The 16,794-nt window shown below is 33.7% G+C and overlaps 3 protein-coding genes across 4 annotated transcripts; 2 read left to right on the forward strand and 1 right to left on the reverse strand.

Annotated features, from left to right (window-relative positions):
* Positions 1 to 91: 91 nt before the first annotated feature.
* Tor (serine/threonine-protein kinase Tor) lies at positions 92 to 8,937 on the forward strand. Its single transcript, XM_072016408.1, has 7 exons — positions 92 to 691; positions 764 to 7,049; positions 7,137 to 7,279; positions 7,358 to 7,498; positions 7,565 to 8,189; positions 8,319 to 8,499; positions 8,625 to 8,937. Exons 2-7 carry the CDS (start codon positions 827 to 829, stop codon positions 8,638 to 8,640), a joined length of 7,329 nt encoding a protein of 2,442 aa, XP_071872509.1. The 5' UTR covers positions 92 to 691; positions 764 to 826; the 3' UTR covers positions 8,641 to 8,937.
* LOC139994147 (cytidine deaminase) lies at positions 8,488 to 10,098 on the reverse strand. Its single transcript, XM_072016533.1, has 2 exons — positions 10,011 to 10,098; positions 8,488 to 9,596 (listed from the first exon to the last, which is right to left on the reverse strand). The coding sequence occupies exons 1-2, from the start codon at positions 10,069 to 10,071 to the stop codon at positions 9,187 to 9,189; spliced, it is 471 nt and encodes a 156-aa protein (XP_071872634.1). The 5' UTR covers positions 10,072 to 10,098; the 3' UTR covers positions 8,488 to 9,186.
* An 836-nt stretch (positions 10,099 to 10,934) lies between these two features.
* Ube4b (Ubiquitination factor E4B) lies at positions 10,935 to 16,703 on the forward strand. Of its 2 annotated transcripts, none has more exons than XM_072016432.1 (8): positions 10,935 to 11,566; positions 12,241 to 12,534; positions 12,613 to 13,017; positions 13,092 to 14,458; positions 14,542 to 14,689; positions 14,756 to 15,442; positions 15,517 to 15,838; positions 15,953 to 16,703. In XM_072016432.1, exons 2-8 carry the CDS (start codon positions 12,256 to 12,258, stop codon positions 16,015 to 16,017), a joined length of 3,273 nt encoding a protein of 1,090 aa, XP_071872533.1. In that variant the 5' UTR covers positions 10,935 to 11,566; positions 12,241 to 12,255; the 3' UTR covers positions 16,018 to 16,703. The 2 variants fall into 2 exon arrangements, with proteins under 2 accessions (XP_071872533.1, XP_071872532.1); XM_072016431.1 differs by having other exon boundaries at positions 10,936 to 11,522.
* The last annotated feature ends 91 nt before the right edge of the window (positions 16,704 to 16,794 follow it).

Consider the following 16,794-nt stretch of genomic DNA (forward strand, 5'->3'; position numbering starts at 1 on the left):
AGTTAAAAAATTACAACTTTAATTTAAAGTCAGAAATCTTAAAACGAAATGAACTAACTTTTGGAATATACGATTAATAAATACTTTATAACATGATTTACATTAGCTGTATGACAGATATAAGAAAATAGAGTTAAAATTGACATGAATTCAATATTGTTGATTTAATATTTGAAATATTTATTTTTATTAAAAAATATATTGAATAATTTATAAATTAGTTTGTACTTTTTTTATATTTCTATATAGTTTTAAGATTATAAACTATGTTTAAATTAGAAATAATAGATAACGTAAATGCAACCTATATCAAGAGGAGTGGGGGAAATGTCCTAAAGCGCACAATTTAGTTGAGCATCCCATATTAACCAATGTAGAGGTTATAAACTTAAGATAATTCTTTCGAAAGGCGCACTATCTCATTGTTTTTCTATATTTACCACAAATTCACTGAATTAATGGCATTGAACTAATTTAGTTATTTGTGTGTACACGACACACAGATTTTCATTCGTAATTTATTTCACTTGTAATTGGTGTGCATCAAAACATGAAGAATATATATGACAGACGTACTGTAATAATGTGATTGAAAACACATTGAAAACTTTAATCATCAAGAAATTTAAAGGAGTCATAACAATCATGAAAATGGTTCATCATAACGCAAAATTCGTGTGATGTCAAATAGGTACATAAGAGATAACACTACTTTACATTTCCTCTTAACCCCTTTCAATGTTTAAAAATGTCATTTTTTTAGATATCATTACGAGAATATTTATAAAAGTACTATCGTAGAAGTGGCATCTGTAAATTTTTAACAATGTCGAGTACACTTGTACAACAATTTGTTCAGAGACTTAAATCCAGGAATGAAGAAATACGTAACAAGGCAGCTAGAGATCTGTGTCTCTATGTTAAAACAGAACTACGTGAAGCATCACAGGAAGAAATTACAGCTTTTATGGATGAATTTAATCACCACATATTTGAGATGGTATCTGGGTCAGATGTAAATGAAAAAAAGGGTGGAATCTTAGCCATAGTTTGCCTTATTGGAGCTGATGTAGGAAATATTAACACAAGAACTATAAGATTTGCAAATTATTTAAGGAATTTATTACCTTCTAATGATGTGGGTGTTATGGAGTTAGCTGCGAAAACAGTTGGTAAACTAGCATTAGTTTCTGGTACTTATACAGCAGAATATGTAGAATTTGAAGTAAAGCGTGCCTTTGAATGGCTTGGTGGTGATAGACACGAAGGTAAAAGACATGCTGCTGTCCTTGTTTTAAGAGAACTTGCTGTTTCTATGCCTACATATTTTTTTCAACAAGTGACACCATTTTTTGAACTCATATTTAATGCAATACGTGATCCAAAACCTGTAATAAGAGAAGGTGCTGTTGAAGCATTGAGGGCTGCTTTAGTTGTCACTGCACAGAGAGAAACAGCAAAACAAATGCACAAATCACAATGGTACAAGCAATGTTATGATGAAATAGTGTCAGGATTTGAAGAAGTATATACCAGAGAAAGAGGAGTAAATAGAGATGATAGAATACATGGTTCACTGCTGGTATTGAATGAATTGCTAAGATGTAGTAACATTCAGTGGGAGAGAAATTATGAAACGTTAATGGAACGACTAAATTGTTCTACCCAACAAAATGAAAACGATATATTATCGTTGATGCCGCGATTAAAAACAACGATAGTGTCCAAGTGGTCTAGTTCTTCTCAAAATTCTACTAATTCTCAACAAACATTATATCCAGCACATGAATCTGCAGTATGTCGTTGTTTAATGCAAGAAAGATTAGATGATATTTATAATGATGTAATGAACCAGAGAATGTCTAGAAATCCACATATCCAACATGCTCTTATGATGTTATTACCTAGGCTTGCAGCATTTAATAAAGAAAAATTTACGAAAGATCACTTGAGAGAATCATTAACTTATCTTTTAATGACTTTACGCAGTAGAGAAAAAGATCGATATGCCGCATTTACTACAATTGGACTTATAGCAGTTGCCGTAGAAGATTCGATAAATCCCTATCTTTCAAAAATTATGGAAGTGATCAAGAGTTTATTACCTTCTAAGGAAACGTCTACTAAAAAACGTGGAGCATCTTTGGAACCTGCAGTATTCGTTTGTATTACTTTACTCGGACATGCGGTAAAACAAGTAATAGCTGCAGATGTGAGAGATCTGTTAGAATCTATGTTACAGACTGGATTAAGTCCCATTCTTACAACATCTCTCAGGGAACTAGCTCACAGTGTACCATCATTGAAACCTGATATATCTCAAGGACTTTTACGAATGTTATCTCAAGTTTTGATGCAGAAACCTTTAAGACATCCTGGTGCACCATGGACTGCAACTAGTCCTATCTCTGGACCTCCTACCGAAGTGGATATTCCGTCTACAGTTTTAGCATTGAAGACTCTTGGAACCTTTAATTTTGATGGCAATCCACTTTTACAGTTTGTAAGGCGATGTGCCGACCATTTCCTTACGTCTGAACAAGCAGAAGTTCGATTAGAGGCTGTAAGAACATGTTCACGATTGTTGCGATTAGCGTTAAATCAACCTGGACCAACAGTAACTAATACTGTCTCTACTGTTCTTGGAAAATTGTTAGTTGTAGGCATAACAGACACAGATCCTGATGTAAGACTCTGGGTTTTAGCTTCCCTAGATGACTCATTTGATATTCATTTGGCACAAGCAGAAAATCTTTCTGCGTTATTTATTGCGATGAATGATGAAATGTTCGAAATAAGAGAATTAGCAATCCGCACAATCGGACGATTAAGCACGATGAATCCAGCATACGTTATGCCCTCTCTTCGTAAAACACTTATTCAATTTTTAACAGAATTAGAACACTCAGGTATGGGTCGTAACAAGGAACAAGCTGCACGAATGTTGGATCATCTGGTCGTCAGTGCACCAAGACTTATTCGACCATACATGGAACCCATCCTGAAAGTTCTTGTCCCAAAGTTAAAGGAACCTGAATCGAATCCTGGTGTGATTCTAGCTATACTACGCGCTATTGGTGATCTAGCGGAAGTTAATGGTGCTGAAATGCAACAATGGATGCCTGAGCTCCTCTGTATATTGCTGGAGATGCTAGTCGATGCAAGTTCTCCAGAAAAAAGGGGAGTTGCTTTATGGGTTCTTGGTCAACTAGTCGGAAGCACAGGACATGTTGTTAAACCATATATGCAGTATCCTTCATTACTAGATGTATTGATAAATTTCTTAAAAACAGAGCAACAATTAATTATTAGAAGAGAAACTATAAGAGTTCTTGGATTATTAGGTGCTTTGGATCCATATAAACATAAGATGAATCTTGGTCAGATTGACTCTCAATTGGATACTCTCACTTCTATGGCTGACACTAAAAGTGAAACTGAAAACACACAAGATTTAACTACTAGCGAAATGTTAGTGAATATGTCCTCGTCAACTTTAGAAGAATATTATCCAGCTATCGCAATTGCAACACTTATGAGAATTATCCGTGATCCGACGTTATCGCAGCACCATACTATGGTGGTTCAAGCTGTAACCTTTATATTTAAAAGTTTAGGTATTAAATGTGTTCCATACATCTCTCAAGTGATGCCGAGCTTCCTTAATGTGGTTCGTACAGCAGATGTTAACTTTCGAGAGTTCCTGTTTCAACAACTGGCTGTCCTTATTGCCATTGTGAAGCAGCATATTAGAAATTATTTAGACGATATATTTAATTTAATTAAAGAATTTTGGACTGTGAATAGTCCATTACAGAGCACGCTGATACTTTTAGTTGAACATATTGCTGTAGCATTAGGTGCGGAATTTAAAATTTACTTGCCTCAATTGATGCCACAAATATTAAGAGTTTTAACACATGACACAAGTAAAGATAGATGGGTCACAGTGAAGCTTCTTCAAGCACTCCAAAAATTTGGAAATAATCTAGACAATTATCTTCATCTAGTTTTACCACCAATTGTAAAATTATTCCATGCCACTGATTGCCCAATAACTGTGAACAAAGTGGCGCTTGAAACTGTTGATCATTTAGCAGATACATTGGATTTCACAGATTTTGCATCTAGAATCGTGCATCCTTTGGTACGGACTTTGGATCAGTGTCCAGAGCTACGAAATACGGCGATGGACACATTATGCGCTTTAGTGATACAATTAGGGAAAAAATATCAGATCTTTATCTTATTAGTACAGAAAGTTATGACGAAGCATAAAATTGTTAATTCACGTTACGATGTTCTAATTGATAAAATTTTGACAGAAACTACCGTTGCTGACGGCGAAGATTATCTCTTAATGAGACATCGAAATGCAAGAAACAAAAATCGAGACTTATCTTTGACACCGTCTGACACGACTACGATTAAAAGGTTACATGTGTCCGCCTCGAATCTTCAGAAAGCCTGGACTGCAACGAGAAGAGTTTCAAAGGACGATTGGCTGGAATGGCTAAGAAGTTTGTCGATAGGTTTGCTCAAAGAATCACCGTCACCTGCATTAAGATCATGTTGGGCTCTTGCACAAACGTATTCTCAATTACCCAGAGACTTATTTAATGCTGCTTTCGTTTCCTGTTGGACTGAATTAGACGACACATACAAAGCAGAGCTTATACAAACTTTACAACAAGCATTAATGGTTCCTGATCTTCCAGAGATAACACAGACGATCTTAAACCTAGCTGAATTCATGGAACATTGTGATAAGGGGCCATTACCTTTGGACAATAAAATTTTGGGTGAAAGAGCAATGCACTGTAGAGCTTATGCAAAGGCATTACATTATAAAGAAGACGAGTTTCACAAAAGCAGAAATAGCAATGTTTTTGAATCTTTAATTTCTATCAATAACAAACTTCAACAAAAAGAGGCTGCAGAAGGTTTACTGGAATATGTTATGAATCAAAATAATCAACAAGACTTAAAAGTGCAAATTCGTTGGTATGAAAAATTGCATAATTGGGATAAAGCTTTGCAATTGTACAGAGAAAGATTAGAAAGCAACTCTACGGATGTAGAGTCAACTCTAGGTGAAATGCGTTGTTTAGAAGCTCTTGGGGAATGGGGACAATTGCACGATGTCGCTACGAAACAGTGGTCACATCAAAGCGACGAAACCAAGCAGAGAATGGCTAGAATGGCAGCGGCTGCAGCATGGGGTTTAAATCAGTGGGAAAGTATGGAAAAATATGTCTCCTTGATACCAAAGGATACTCAAGATGGCGCCTTTTATAGAGCTGTTTTAGCAATTCATGATGAACAATACAATATTGCTCATCAGCTCATTGATAGTGCTAGAGATTTATTAGACACAGAATTGACTGCCATGGCTGGTGAAAGTTATCAGAGAGCTTATAATGCCATGGTGGAGGTCCAGAAGTTAGCAGAACTAGAGGAAGTAATACAATTTAAATTGGTCCCAGAAAGAAGGTCCACTATTAAATCCATGTGGTGGGAAAGGCTTCAAGGTGGGCAGAGGATAGTTGAAGACTGGCAAAAGATTATACAGGTTCACACACTGGTAGTTTCACCTCAGGATGATATGTATACATGGTTGAAATACGCTAGTCTTTGCAGGAAAAGTGGCAGTTTAATGTTATGTCACAAAACATTAGTCATGTTGCTTGGAACAGATCCTTCGTTAACTCCTGATCAGCCATTACCAACCACCCATCCTCAAGTGACATTCGCTTATTGTAAGCACATGTGGGTGGCAAATAAACGTGAAGAAGCGTACAATCAGTTGCAAAGATTTGTGCAGATGTCTTTACAACCGACGACTGTGTCGGTGGTAAATCAAGAAGATGAGAAACAACAAGAAGTAAGAAAACGATTACTTGCTAGATGTTATTTGAAGCTTGGAGAATGGTTGGAAGCTTTGCAGGGCATAAATGAACATTCTATTCCGGCGGTGCTATCTTATTATGCTGCAGCTACAGAACACGATCCTACTTGGTACAAAGCATGGCATGCTTTTGCGTATACTAACTTTGAAACGGTTTTATTCTATAAACATCAACAAGGCGATTCGAATAATGAGAACATTCCAGGAAACGGAACTCGCGGTAATCTTTCTAGTTCACAGTACATATCTCAATTTACTGTACCAGCAGTTGAAGGGTTCTTCAGATCTATTAATCTTTCTCATGGTAATTCTTTGCAAGATACACTTCGTTTGTTGACCTTATGGTTTGATTACGGTCAGTGGCCAGAAGTTTATGAAGCTATCGTCGAAGGTATCCGTTTAATCGAAATTAATACTTGGCTACAAGTAATTCCGCAACTTATAGCAAGAATAGATACACCCAGAGCTTTAGTTGGTAGATGTATACATCATCTCTTAATAGATATTGGAAAAACACATCCTCAAGCTTTGGTCTATCCTTTGACTGTAGCGTCGAAAAGCGCCAGTCATGCCAGAAAGACCGCCGCCAATAAAATTCTTAAAAGTATGTGCGAACATAGCCCGACTCTGGTGCAACAAGCAATGATGGCTAGTGATGAATTAATCAGAGTCGCGATTCTCTGGCATGAATTGTGGCATGAAGGGCTGGAAGAAGCTAGCAGATTATATTTCGGTGAAAGAAACGTTCGGGGAATGTTTGATACCTTAGAGCCCTTACATGCAATGTTAGAGAGAGGCCCACAAACTTTAAAAGAAACATCTTTCAATCAAGCTTACGGCAGAGATTTAATGGAGGCACAAGAATGGTGTCGCAGATATAAAGCTTCGCGCAATGTCCGTGATTTGAATCAAGCTTGGGATTTGTATTATCACGTTTTCAGGAGGATATCTCGACAGTTACCGCAGCTAACTAGTTTAGAACTTCAGTACGTCAGTCCAAAATTACTTCTTTGTAGGGATTTAGAATTGGCCGTGCCAGGCAGCTATAGTCCTGGACAACCAATAGTTAGGATAGCAAGTATACATAGTTCCATGCAAGTGATAACAAGCAAACAGCGACCGCGTAAATTATGTATAAAAGGTCAGCTATCTTTGAATTTCATTAGTTAATTTAATATGTAATTAATCATCGAACACATTAAACATTTTAAATATTTAACGTTTGTAGGTAGCAATGGTAAAGATTACATGTTCCTTTTGAAAGGACACGAAGATCTCAGACAGGATGAACGAGTAATGCAATTATTTGGTCTAGTCAATACCCTCCTGTTGCATGATCCAGATACCTTTAGAAGAAATCTTACTATCCAAGTAAATATATCAAAATATTGAAAAGCCTATAGTATTATTTCACAATGTAGAATTTTATTAACTAGATTTTATATTCAGAGGTATGCTGTAATTCCACTATCCACAAATAGTGGTCTGATTGGTTGGGTACCACATTGTGATACATTACATACACTAATTAGAGATTACAGAGAAAAAAAGAAAATACTACTAAACATAGAACATAAGATAATGTTAAGAGTAAGTACATAATATTACATATATGTTATCTTGTTTTAGTTAATTTAATTACAAGTTGATTTACAGATGGCACCGGGTTATGATCATCTTATGCTCATGCAAAAGGTTGAAGTGTTTGAACATGCCCTTGAGCATACACATGGTGATGATTTGTCACGACTTCTTTGGTTAAAATCACCGTCAAGTGAAGTATGGTTTGATCGTAGAACAAATTACACTCGTTCTCTCGCTGTAATGTCTATAGTAGGATATATTCTTGGCCTTGGTGATCGACATCCATCTAATTTGATGTTGGATCGTTTAAGTGGGAAAATATTGCACATTGACTTTGGAGATTGCTTCGAAGTAGCCATGACTCGTGAGAAGTTTCCCGAGAAAATTCCGTTCCGGCTAACAAGAATGTTAATCAATGCAATGGAAGTAACGGGAATCGAGGGCACGTACAGAAGAACTTGTGAGTCAGTAATGTCAGTGTTACATCGTAACAAGGATAGTTTGATGGCAGTGCTAGAAGCGTTTGTTTATGATCCTTTGTTAAACTGGCGGTTGATGGACAATGCCGCATTAAAAGGTAAAAGATCTGATGCCCAAGGAATGAGTGCCAGTAGTAATCAAGAGCACAGCGATGTATTAGATTCTCTTACCGCCACATTACCAAAGAAAGGAGTACCATGTAGCGTTGAAAATGGAGGTAAATTATTTATCTTGATAAAATTCAAGTTTTTTTAGTCTATCAAACAGAAAGAATAATCATAATTAAAAATTTGCATGTAAATAATGAAATATGTGAAAAAATAAATTGGACTTATTATTACTGTAGGTGATACTAATCAACCAGAAGCACTGAACAAAAAAGCTCTTACCATCATAACAAGAGTAAGGGATAAATTAACTGGACGTGATTTCTCTCACGAAGAAACACTGAGTGTCCAACGCCAAGTTGATCTTTTAATTCAACAAGCTACTAATAACGAGAATTTGTGTCAATGTTACATTGGATGGTATTTTTTTATTACTTTATTTACAATATATTACATACAAATATTAAATATAATTTTATAATTATTTATTAATTATATAATATAATGTATTGTTATATGTTAATGAAATCATATTTAATTTACAGGTGTCCCTTCTGGTAAATATGAATTTTTGTAGATGAGGACCTTAATGTGTATGATGTGCAGTCTCGTTCCTGTTTTTGCATTTTTTATTATTAAGAAATAATTATATGTAGTATCGTACCACTAGAGCATATTGTACATATATAAGCTATATTATTATATTGATTGTATATAATACTCATGTTATTCCTGCTTATAAAGTACAATGTACATTAGAAAAAACATGCTTTAGAAACCATATGATAATCAATTTTTATGTAAACATGAAAAGATCTACTCAGGAATAAGATTATAGTAACAATATTTTTTTCTTAAGGATTGTCTTTGTATTTATTGAAATTTGTATAGGAATTGATATCTGAATTGTTTAATCATACTGTTCATATACTAACTTTGTTATTGATAAGTTTATACAATGTACACAACAATGTTTGCACATTTTTATTATAGGACAGAACAATGTCTTAGTATATCAATTGATATAAAAATGAACTATGATTTTAAAGAAATACTAAATGATGTTTTAGACATTGGTGTGTGGTTTAGCCTTCTTTTATTAAGAATTTATTGTAATATTTCTGCGTTTCCCAATCCAAAGGCACAAGGTAATAGATTACTTAGCGAAGTTTTTAACACATCCTTCATTAGAGGTTCTGCTAAATAAATTGGTATATCACCAAACTCTGCGATAGCTTGTCTACAAAAGCCACATGGTGTGGTAAAAATATTGTTCACTTTATTAGCTACAACTGCTAGGACTTTAAACTTTCTTTTCCCTTCTGACACTGCTTTAACAATAGCCGTTCTTTCAGCACATATTCCTACAGGATAAGATGCATTTTCTACATTGCACCCTGTGAAAATGATCCCATCGGAACAAAGCACTCCAGCTCCGACTTTAAACTTACTATAGGGTGAATAAGAGTACTCACGAACAGCTACACTCTTCCTTATTAGAGATTGGATATCTGGTTCTATAAAACATTATAAATATTTATAAAAAAGTTAGTGCTATTAATCTTCATTTAGCAAATTTATAAACTGAAATGAAAGTTTTAAGATGAAATGAATATTTTAGTGAAATAATTTATGGCTATTGTACAAAAATAAAATCCAAAAAAATGTTCTACAATATATCAAAGTAAAGACAAATTAATACAATTACTAATTATAAAATATTACGTAAATTGTTAGTGAAAAGTATTTTCTAATGATGTAATAAATAAATACGTAATTTATATGTAAATATGGTAACATATTGTTTTACAACACAACTTGATTCACAGTAAATAATGACAAATAAATTTATTTACGATATCATGTCAAGAAAGTGGCAATAATAGTTGGTGAACTCAGTTGCACAAACATATCGTAGCATTAATATTTACCTATATCCGTGAAATCAATAATTTCTTCTGTATTCATTTTGGTATGAATAAAAATAAGCATACATAAATACAAGTTAAATTGCAATTAAACTTCCTGGAAAATACATATACATAATATTTAATAATTGTGTTGGGTCTATTAGAAATAATCATTCAGATTAACTTTGTCCTATATACAGATTATACAATATACAGATTAATTTTGTCCTATATATATATAACACATTACCTTATCTAATCTTAAGAGAATCCTATTTTAATCTTATCTTAAAAATAGAAAAAGATATTATGTACAACACAAATGTAGAACAATGATATGAATTAGCGAATTTGCTAGAAGTTCACATTCATACATATAAATGATATTGACAACCAATAAGAATGCGCGATTTAAGAGGTAATAAAAATCTTCTTTAAAGCCCTATATTTCACATTACCTTTTTATGGTTTCATATAATCATTAACCATAGCAATTATTTATTAATGTACATATATTTTGGTAAAATTGTCCAAAATATTCTATAACATTTATAATTCAATTTCTTACGTACACTTTTAGCTTAAGCTTAAATTAAATGCTAAATTGAGAATTCAATTTTTAAAAGAATACGTTTTCTATAATAAATTTATTGTAGTCTATTTTATTAGAACATAAAATTATATTAGTCATTAAAAAAAATTCTTCATCTTCAAAAAGATTATTATCGTCATATTATCTTCTGCGTATCATACGACTTTTGTGCTTTTCCGTATCTTTAAAAATAAGGAAGATATCGAAGATGATAAAGGTTATTGTTTCATACTATATATGTGAATATTTATATGAGAATATGACAAATAAAATTTTTTTATTCCTGTTGACTTTGCCAACAGGGAGGTAAGTTAGCAAGTTCGGTGGTTGAACTGAATATGGTTCCTACACTTAGTTCCTACACTACGCTGTAAATCGTAGAGGGCATAACAAAACCTGTGATTTTTTTGCACGATCGATATTCTAGAACATGTGACACAAAGTTCCTTAAAGTGTAAGGTCTGTCCTGTATACATATCTGGTTTGTGTTATAACATCACAAGTTATTTAGTCAGTCTGTAGTGTAGTTGCTGATCATTTTACTACTACAACGATGAATTTCTCTCGATTCTCAGTAATGGTCTACTGCGCAACCGGCAAAACTGCGTTGACGAAACTGTAGTTACCATTATCAATGCGAGAGAGCGTTCTATCGTATATTAGTTGCTCAGCTGTTTTGAAGAATCGACGCAGCTTAACAGTGATTATCCGTAACGCAGTGTAGAATTGCTGCCTTCACGTCCAAACGCAAACAGATGTGGAGTGGCTGTCCAAATTTTTGACGTATCTCGTTCACGATTCTCTGAACAAACGAATACAATTTTTCTATAGAATTTTTATAACACCAGCGACCGTGGGGATCACAGTTGATCGTGTCAGAGGTTAGAGAGATCAAAAGAAAAAATAAAGAAATCGCCATGAGCGAGTTAAGCCAAGAGGAAGTGAGTACCAATGCACCGTTTCCAATCGTTATTCAATAGCGTCCGTAAGTCCGTTTTGTTGTTACCATTCCTTTCGCTTTATACTTGCCCTTTTCTCACTATTTTCGTTACATGAAAGGGAATATGACAGGGCCGTTTACCAGGGCTTAGGAAAGAATAACAGGATAAAGAATGGTCTCATCGACGAGACAATAATTGCAAAATAGTCGTTATTCTACTTATGGTATTGTGTTAAGATAATTATATAACATAATAAATAAAAACTGATTTTTCCATTGTAATAATACAATTTTTTAGAGTGATTCTCTTTATGATCAACTACAACGTTTATTTACTTTCTTTTACAATGTAAACAAAAATCGTGTATTTCATCGTTTTAAGATATGTATGAGATATTATTTTTAATATAAACAAATTTATTTAAAAATGAAATATATTTTATACATTTATAAGAGTGTTCTTTTTATTTTTTATTGTTATTGTTTATGGTCTTTGTTCTTGATATAAATATAGCAAGTCTTTGTCTAGATCTTATGTAGTTCTGATTATTATGTCATCTCTTTTTGTGTCCTATTAAATATTATTTTTAATGTGGAAAGTTATTATAAAACAAAATTTTTATTGGAATTATGTCATCTATGGATTGTTAAGAAGTTATCTTGTAGAAAAATAAAAATAATATTAGATATTAAATAATTAATATATATTTAAATTGTAGGTAAGAAGAAGACGTATGGCTCGTTTAGCGGGCTTAGACAGCTTCAGTTCAACAGTCAATTCAAATCACAATAATGATTCAGTTTCACCAAATACACCAGGTCCATCTAAAACATTTACGGAACAAATAATATCACCACTGAAACAACAACAATTTCAAAATCCTGGAGTACCAATGGAGATAGAAGAAAGTAATAACAAGCAATGTAGCAGTTCTGGTGTTGATATAGATTCAGGGATTGAAAATATGGAAGTTGAAGAGCCTGATAGAAAAGAATTAAAACCAAGATCACGTGTAAGCACATATATATGTATACTTTTTTTGGTTAATGTATACAAAATATTAATGTTATTATATTCATTTACTTTTTAGACTACAAGTTCCAGTACAGAGGTAACTACAGAACAAATACATGCAGTTATATCACGTGTACTACGCATATCGTGGAAAGAACCAGCAGAGGGTTGTATATTTTTACCACAAACAGCAGCATATGCGTTATCAACAAAACTTGTTGATGCCACAGAAATTATAAATCAAGCATTAATGGAGGTTTTATGCATGTTTATGAGGGATGAGGATCCTTTAAAAGAAATTAATATAGACACCTCCTCGGATAGGGAAGATAGTCCAAATAGTCAAACAAGTCCATTACAAAGTCCGGTCACAACATTTTGCCGTTGTGATATTTGCTGTAAGTCGTCGCAACCTAAAAGTCTTATTTATTTACTAGACTGCTATTCAAGAGTTGCGATTGAAGAACGAAATCACCCAAAGGTATAATTGACATTAATTTTCAGTCATAATACATACCTTGCCAAATGATGTAATACTATCTTTTCTATGAACAGAAATCGAGTACACCACCACTGTCTGATGTACTAACTGTTCTAAGGGCACAGTGTGTTCAGTATTCCAGTCTTGTACTACAAGGCCTAGTTGGTATTTCTCAGTCTTCAACCACATACCCGTTATCCATGACACCTCTTCTGTACCCAGTACTTTCGCAAAGTTTGCCTCGTGGTTATTTACACGAGCTTGTTGCGAGGACGCACACAAATGCAGCAGTATGTAATAAAATTTTTACACCACTCTTACAAGGCTTGTATCTTTCGATGCAGCAAGCCAGTTTAATTAGGAATACGCATCGAAGACCGATTGAAGCATTAGAAGAGTTAATAGAAATTTGTTGTGGACCGAGTAGTAATGTACGACCAATCTGTCGTTTAATCGTTCATCAAATTCAATTTTTACCTGACATTATGACGTCGGCCGCTGGTAAAGAAATTACAACAACGTCTCTCCTTGGACCGTTTTTGTCGGTTTCTGTGTTCGCAGAGGATCAACTGGACATGGCTGAAACATTCCTCAGTGGTAATCTGTTCGTCAATAAATCGATAACTTTAACGTTACAACAAGAATTAGAAAGTATCAGAACATCACTCCATAAGATATTTCATGCGATACTCGCGAGTAGTAACTGCCGTGAAGCTATGTTAACATACTTAGCAACATTATTACGTTACAATGAAAAACGTGCTCAAATACAAACGGAAGAATTCTCTCTTGCCGGAGACGGATTTATGCTGAATCTTTTGTCGGTGTTACAAAAGCTTTCTGTAAAAATTAAACTGGACACGGTAGATCCATTGTATCCGTTTCATCCAGCAAGTTTTATTGAAATAAAGAACGATACAAGGCTGAAACTTACGTGCCAAGAAGTTACCGATTGGTTAAAACATTTAGAAAGGACACACAAGTGGGTCGAGCCAAAGTTTCCAACACAATGTTGGTTCCTTACTCTACATTGTCACCATATAGCGTTGTTACCGGCTTTACAGAAATACCAGAGAAAGCTGAGGACTTTACGTGATGTGCAAAAAATGCTCGATGATCTACAAGCTACTGAACCGCAATGGAAAGACAGCCCTTTCGCTAGCCGTAATAAAGAATTGATAGAACGTTGTAAGGAACAATTGAAACATCTTGGCAAATCTAAAGTATACACAGATGCTGGATTAATTGATCCTGTTTTATTGAGAAGGTGCTTGCACTTTTACATTTCTGTAGCAGAGATTCTGCTAAGTTTATTGACACAAACTTCACCAGGAAATCCTATTCCCGAACTGCCTTTGCCTCAAGAAGTTCCACAAAAGTTTACAGCATTACCAGAATGGTATGTCGAAGATATTGCAGAATTTATACTCTTTACTCTTCAGTAAGTACTGTTTTGTATTGTCTAATATCAAGATGTCACAATAATTTGTATACTATATTATTATTATCTTCTATCTTTCATAGATTTTGCCCTGGTGTGATAATAAACAACATGGATAATTCACTCATTACATGGTTACTTGTAGTAGTATGTACTCCACATTGTATACGAAATCCGTATTTAATAGCGAAAATTATTGAAGTAATATTTGTAATAAATCCCAACGTTCAGGTAAATAAAAAAGAAGATTGTAGTTATATATTTTCTTGAACAATATCTAGTAAATTTTCATTTTAGGGACGGACTGAATCGCTCCACGATCAAGTAATGGCACATCCTATATCAAAAACGTTATTAGCATCATATTTGATGAAATTTTACACTGATGTCGAAACGACCGGCTCTAGTTCAGAATTTTATGATAAATTTTCGATTCGTTATCACATTAGTTTAATACTGAAATCTATGTGGGATAGTCCAGTCCATCGCAAGTCGATCATTGATGAAAGCAATAATGGGAATCAATTTGTGAAATTTATTAACATGTTAATGAACGACACCACATTTTTACTTGATGAAAGTTTGGAATCGTTAAAGCGTATTCATGAAATTCAAGAACTAATGTCAGATCTTAAAACATGGTCAGCGTTATCCCGTGAACAACAACATTCGCGGATGAAACAATTGGCTGCAGATGAGAGACAAGCCAGATCTTATCTCACTTTGGCCAAGGAAACTGTTGCTATGTTTCAATATTTAACAGATGATATTACAGAACCATTTTTGCGGCCAGAGTTAGTTGGAAGATTATGTGCCATGTTAAATTTTAATCTACAACAATTATGTGGCCCTAAATGTAAAAACTTAAAAGTAAGGATACCACAAAAATATGGATGGGAACCAAGAGCTTTACTAAGTCAATTGGTCGACATATATCTACATCTTGATTGCGAAATTTTTGCCGCTGCTTTGGCTGCCGATGAAGTAAGTTTATGATGGTATTAATACATGAAGTAAATAATGGAAAAATGTTATTCTAATGAATGCTATTATTGCAGCGTTCATTCTGCATGGAGCTATTTATTGATGCCGCAAACAAGTTAGAAAGATCAGTAATCAAATCTATCATAGAGATAGAAAGATTTGTAGCGCTTGCGGAACGTGCTGCAGATATAGCAAGGGATAATCGTGCGCGCGATGCAGATTATGGTGACGCACCGGAAGAATTTCGAGACCCACTTATGGACACACTCATGGAAGAACCTGTTAAACTTCCGTCTGGTATAGTTATGGATAAAGCAGTTATTATTAGACATCTTCTTAATAGTGCTACAGATCCTTTCAGTCGACAACCTCTCAGCGAAGATATGCTTACACCAAGTGAGTAAATGAAATCATCTTTTTTTCTTTTTTTCTTTTTCTTTTTTTTTTCTTTTTTTTTTCTTTTTCTAATAGAAAAAGAATATTTGGTGATTAATTATTTCGTATTCCTAGTGCCTGATTTGGAGAAAAGAATATCAATGTGGAAACAACAAAAGAAAAAATCGACAAAAATATAAATTATGATCCTAATACAATAATCATTTTATGGAAGCATCACGATATTGTGTAGTTAATATTACTACATGATATATTGTACCAGCCCATAGATGTATCACTCTGTGGTAAATGAATACAGTGCAATGATCTCGCTAATGTGCAAATATTGCACTCAATAAATTTACAGTTTTAATACATTAAAACGTTAAACAGACTGCAGCTAGGTAACCGCCTGCACATTACTCTTAAAGAAAGAACAGATACTTTTAAAAAACTTGTAAATAATTGCTGGCTGATAACATCAGTATCCAGAGAAATTAAAATCTTATTTACAAACTTAGCACTTGTTCCTTTGTACGTTTTAAATATACGAGACTGCGAATGAAAAATTACAACATATGATCGATTATAAGAATAGTAAGTTAAGCAGAGTAGAAACAGGAAAGGTTAATTATTTAAACCCTTTCATTTGAAATTTGGTAATTTATGAACGGATATAAAAAAAAGACATTATTTGATGCAAAATTTATGTAAATGATTTATACAAAATATTTAAAAAGTTGTTATAAAAGTCTCTTTTTAAACATTAACACGTATTGCATGATGGAAAAAGATAATTTGCAGCGATTATGATTCTTTTTAAAGATGTACATGGTAAATGTATCATGCGTATTCCTTCAATAAATTTCATGAGTAAAGATCTGTATCTGTGTATATAGTAATACGTTATTCGAAACAATTCCATCCAATAAAATATTTTTTGTTTCTACGATGTAAAGTATTCAAAAAGATTTTTA

Source organism: Bombus fervidus, chromosome 14, assembly GCF_041682495.2.
Source record: "Bombus fervidus isolate BK054 chromosome 14, iyBomFerv1, whole genome shotgun sequence".
In the NCBI taxonomy this organism is placed as follows: domain Eukaryota; kingdom Metazoa; phylum Arthropoda; class Insecta; order Hymenoptera; family Apidae; genus Bombus; species Bombus fervidus.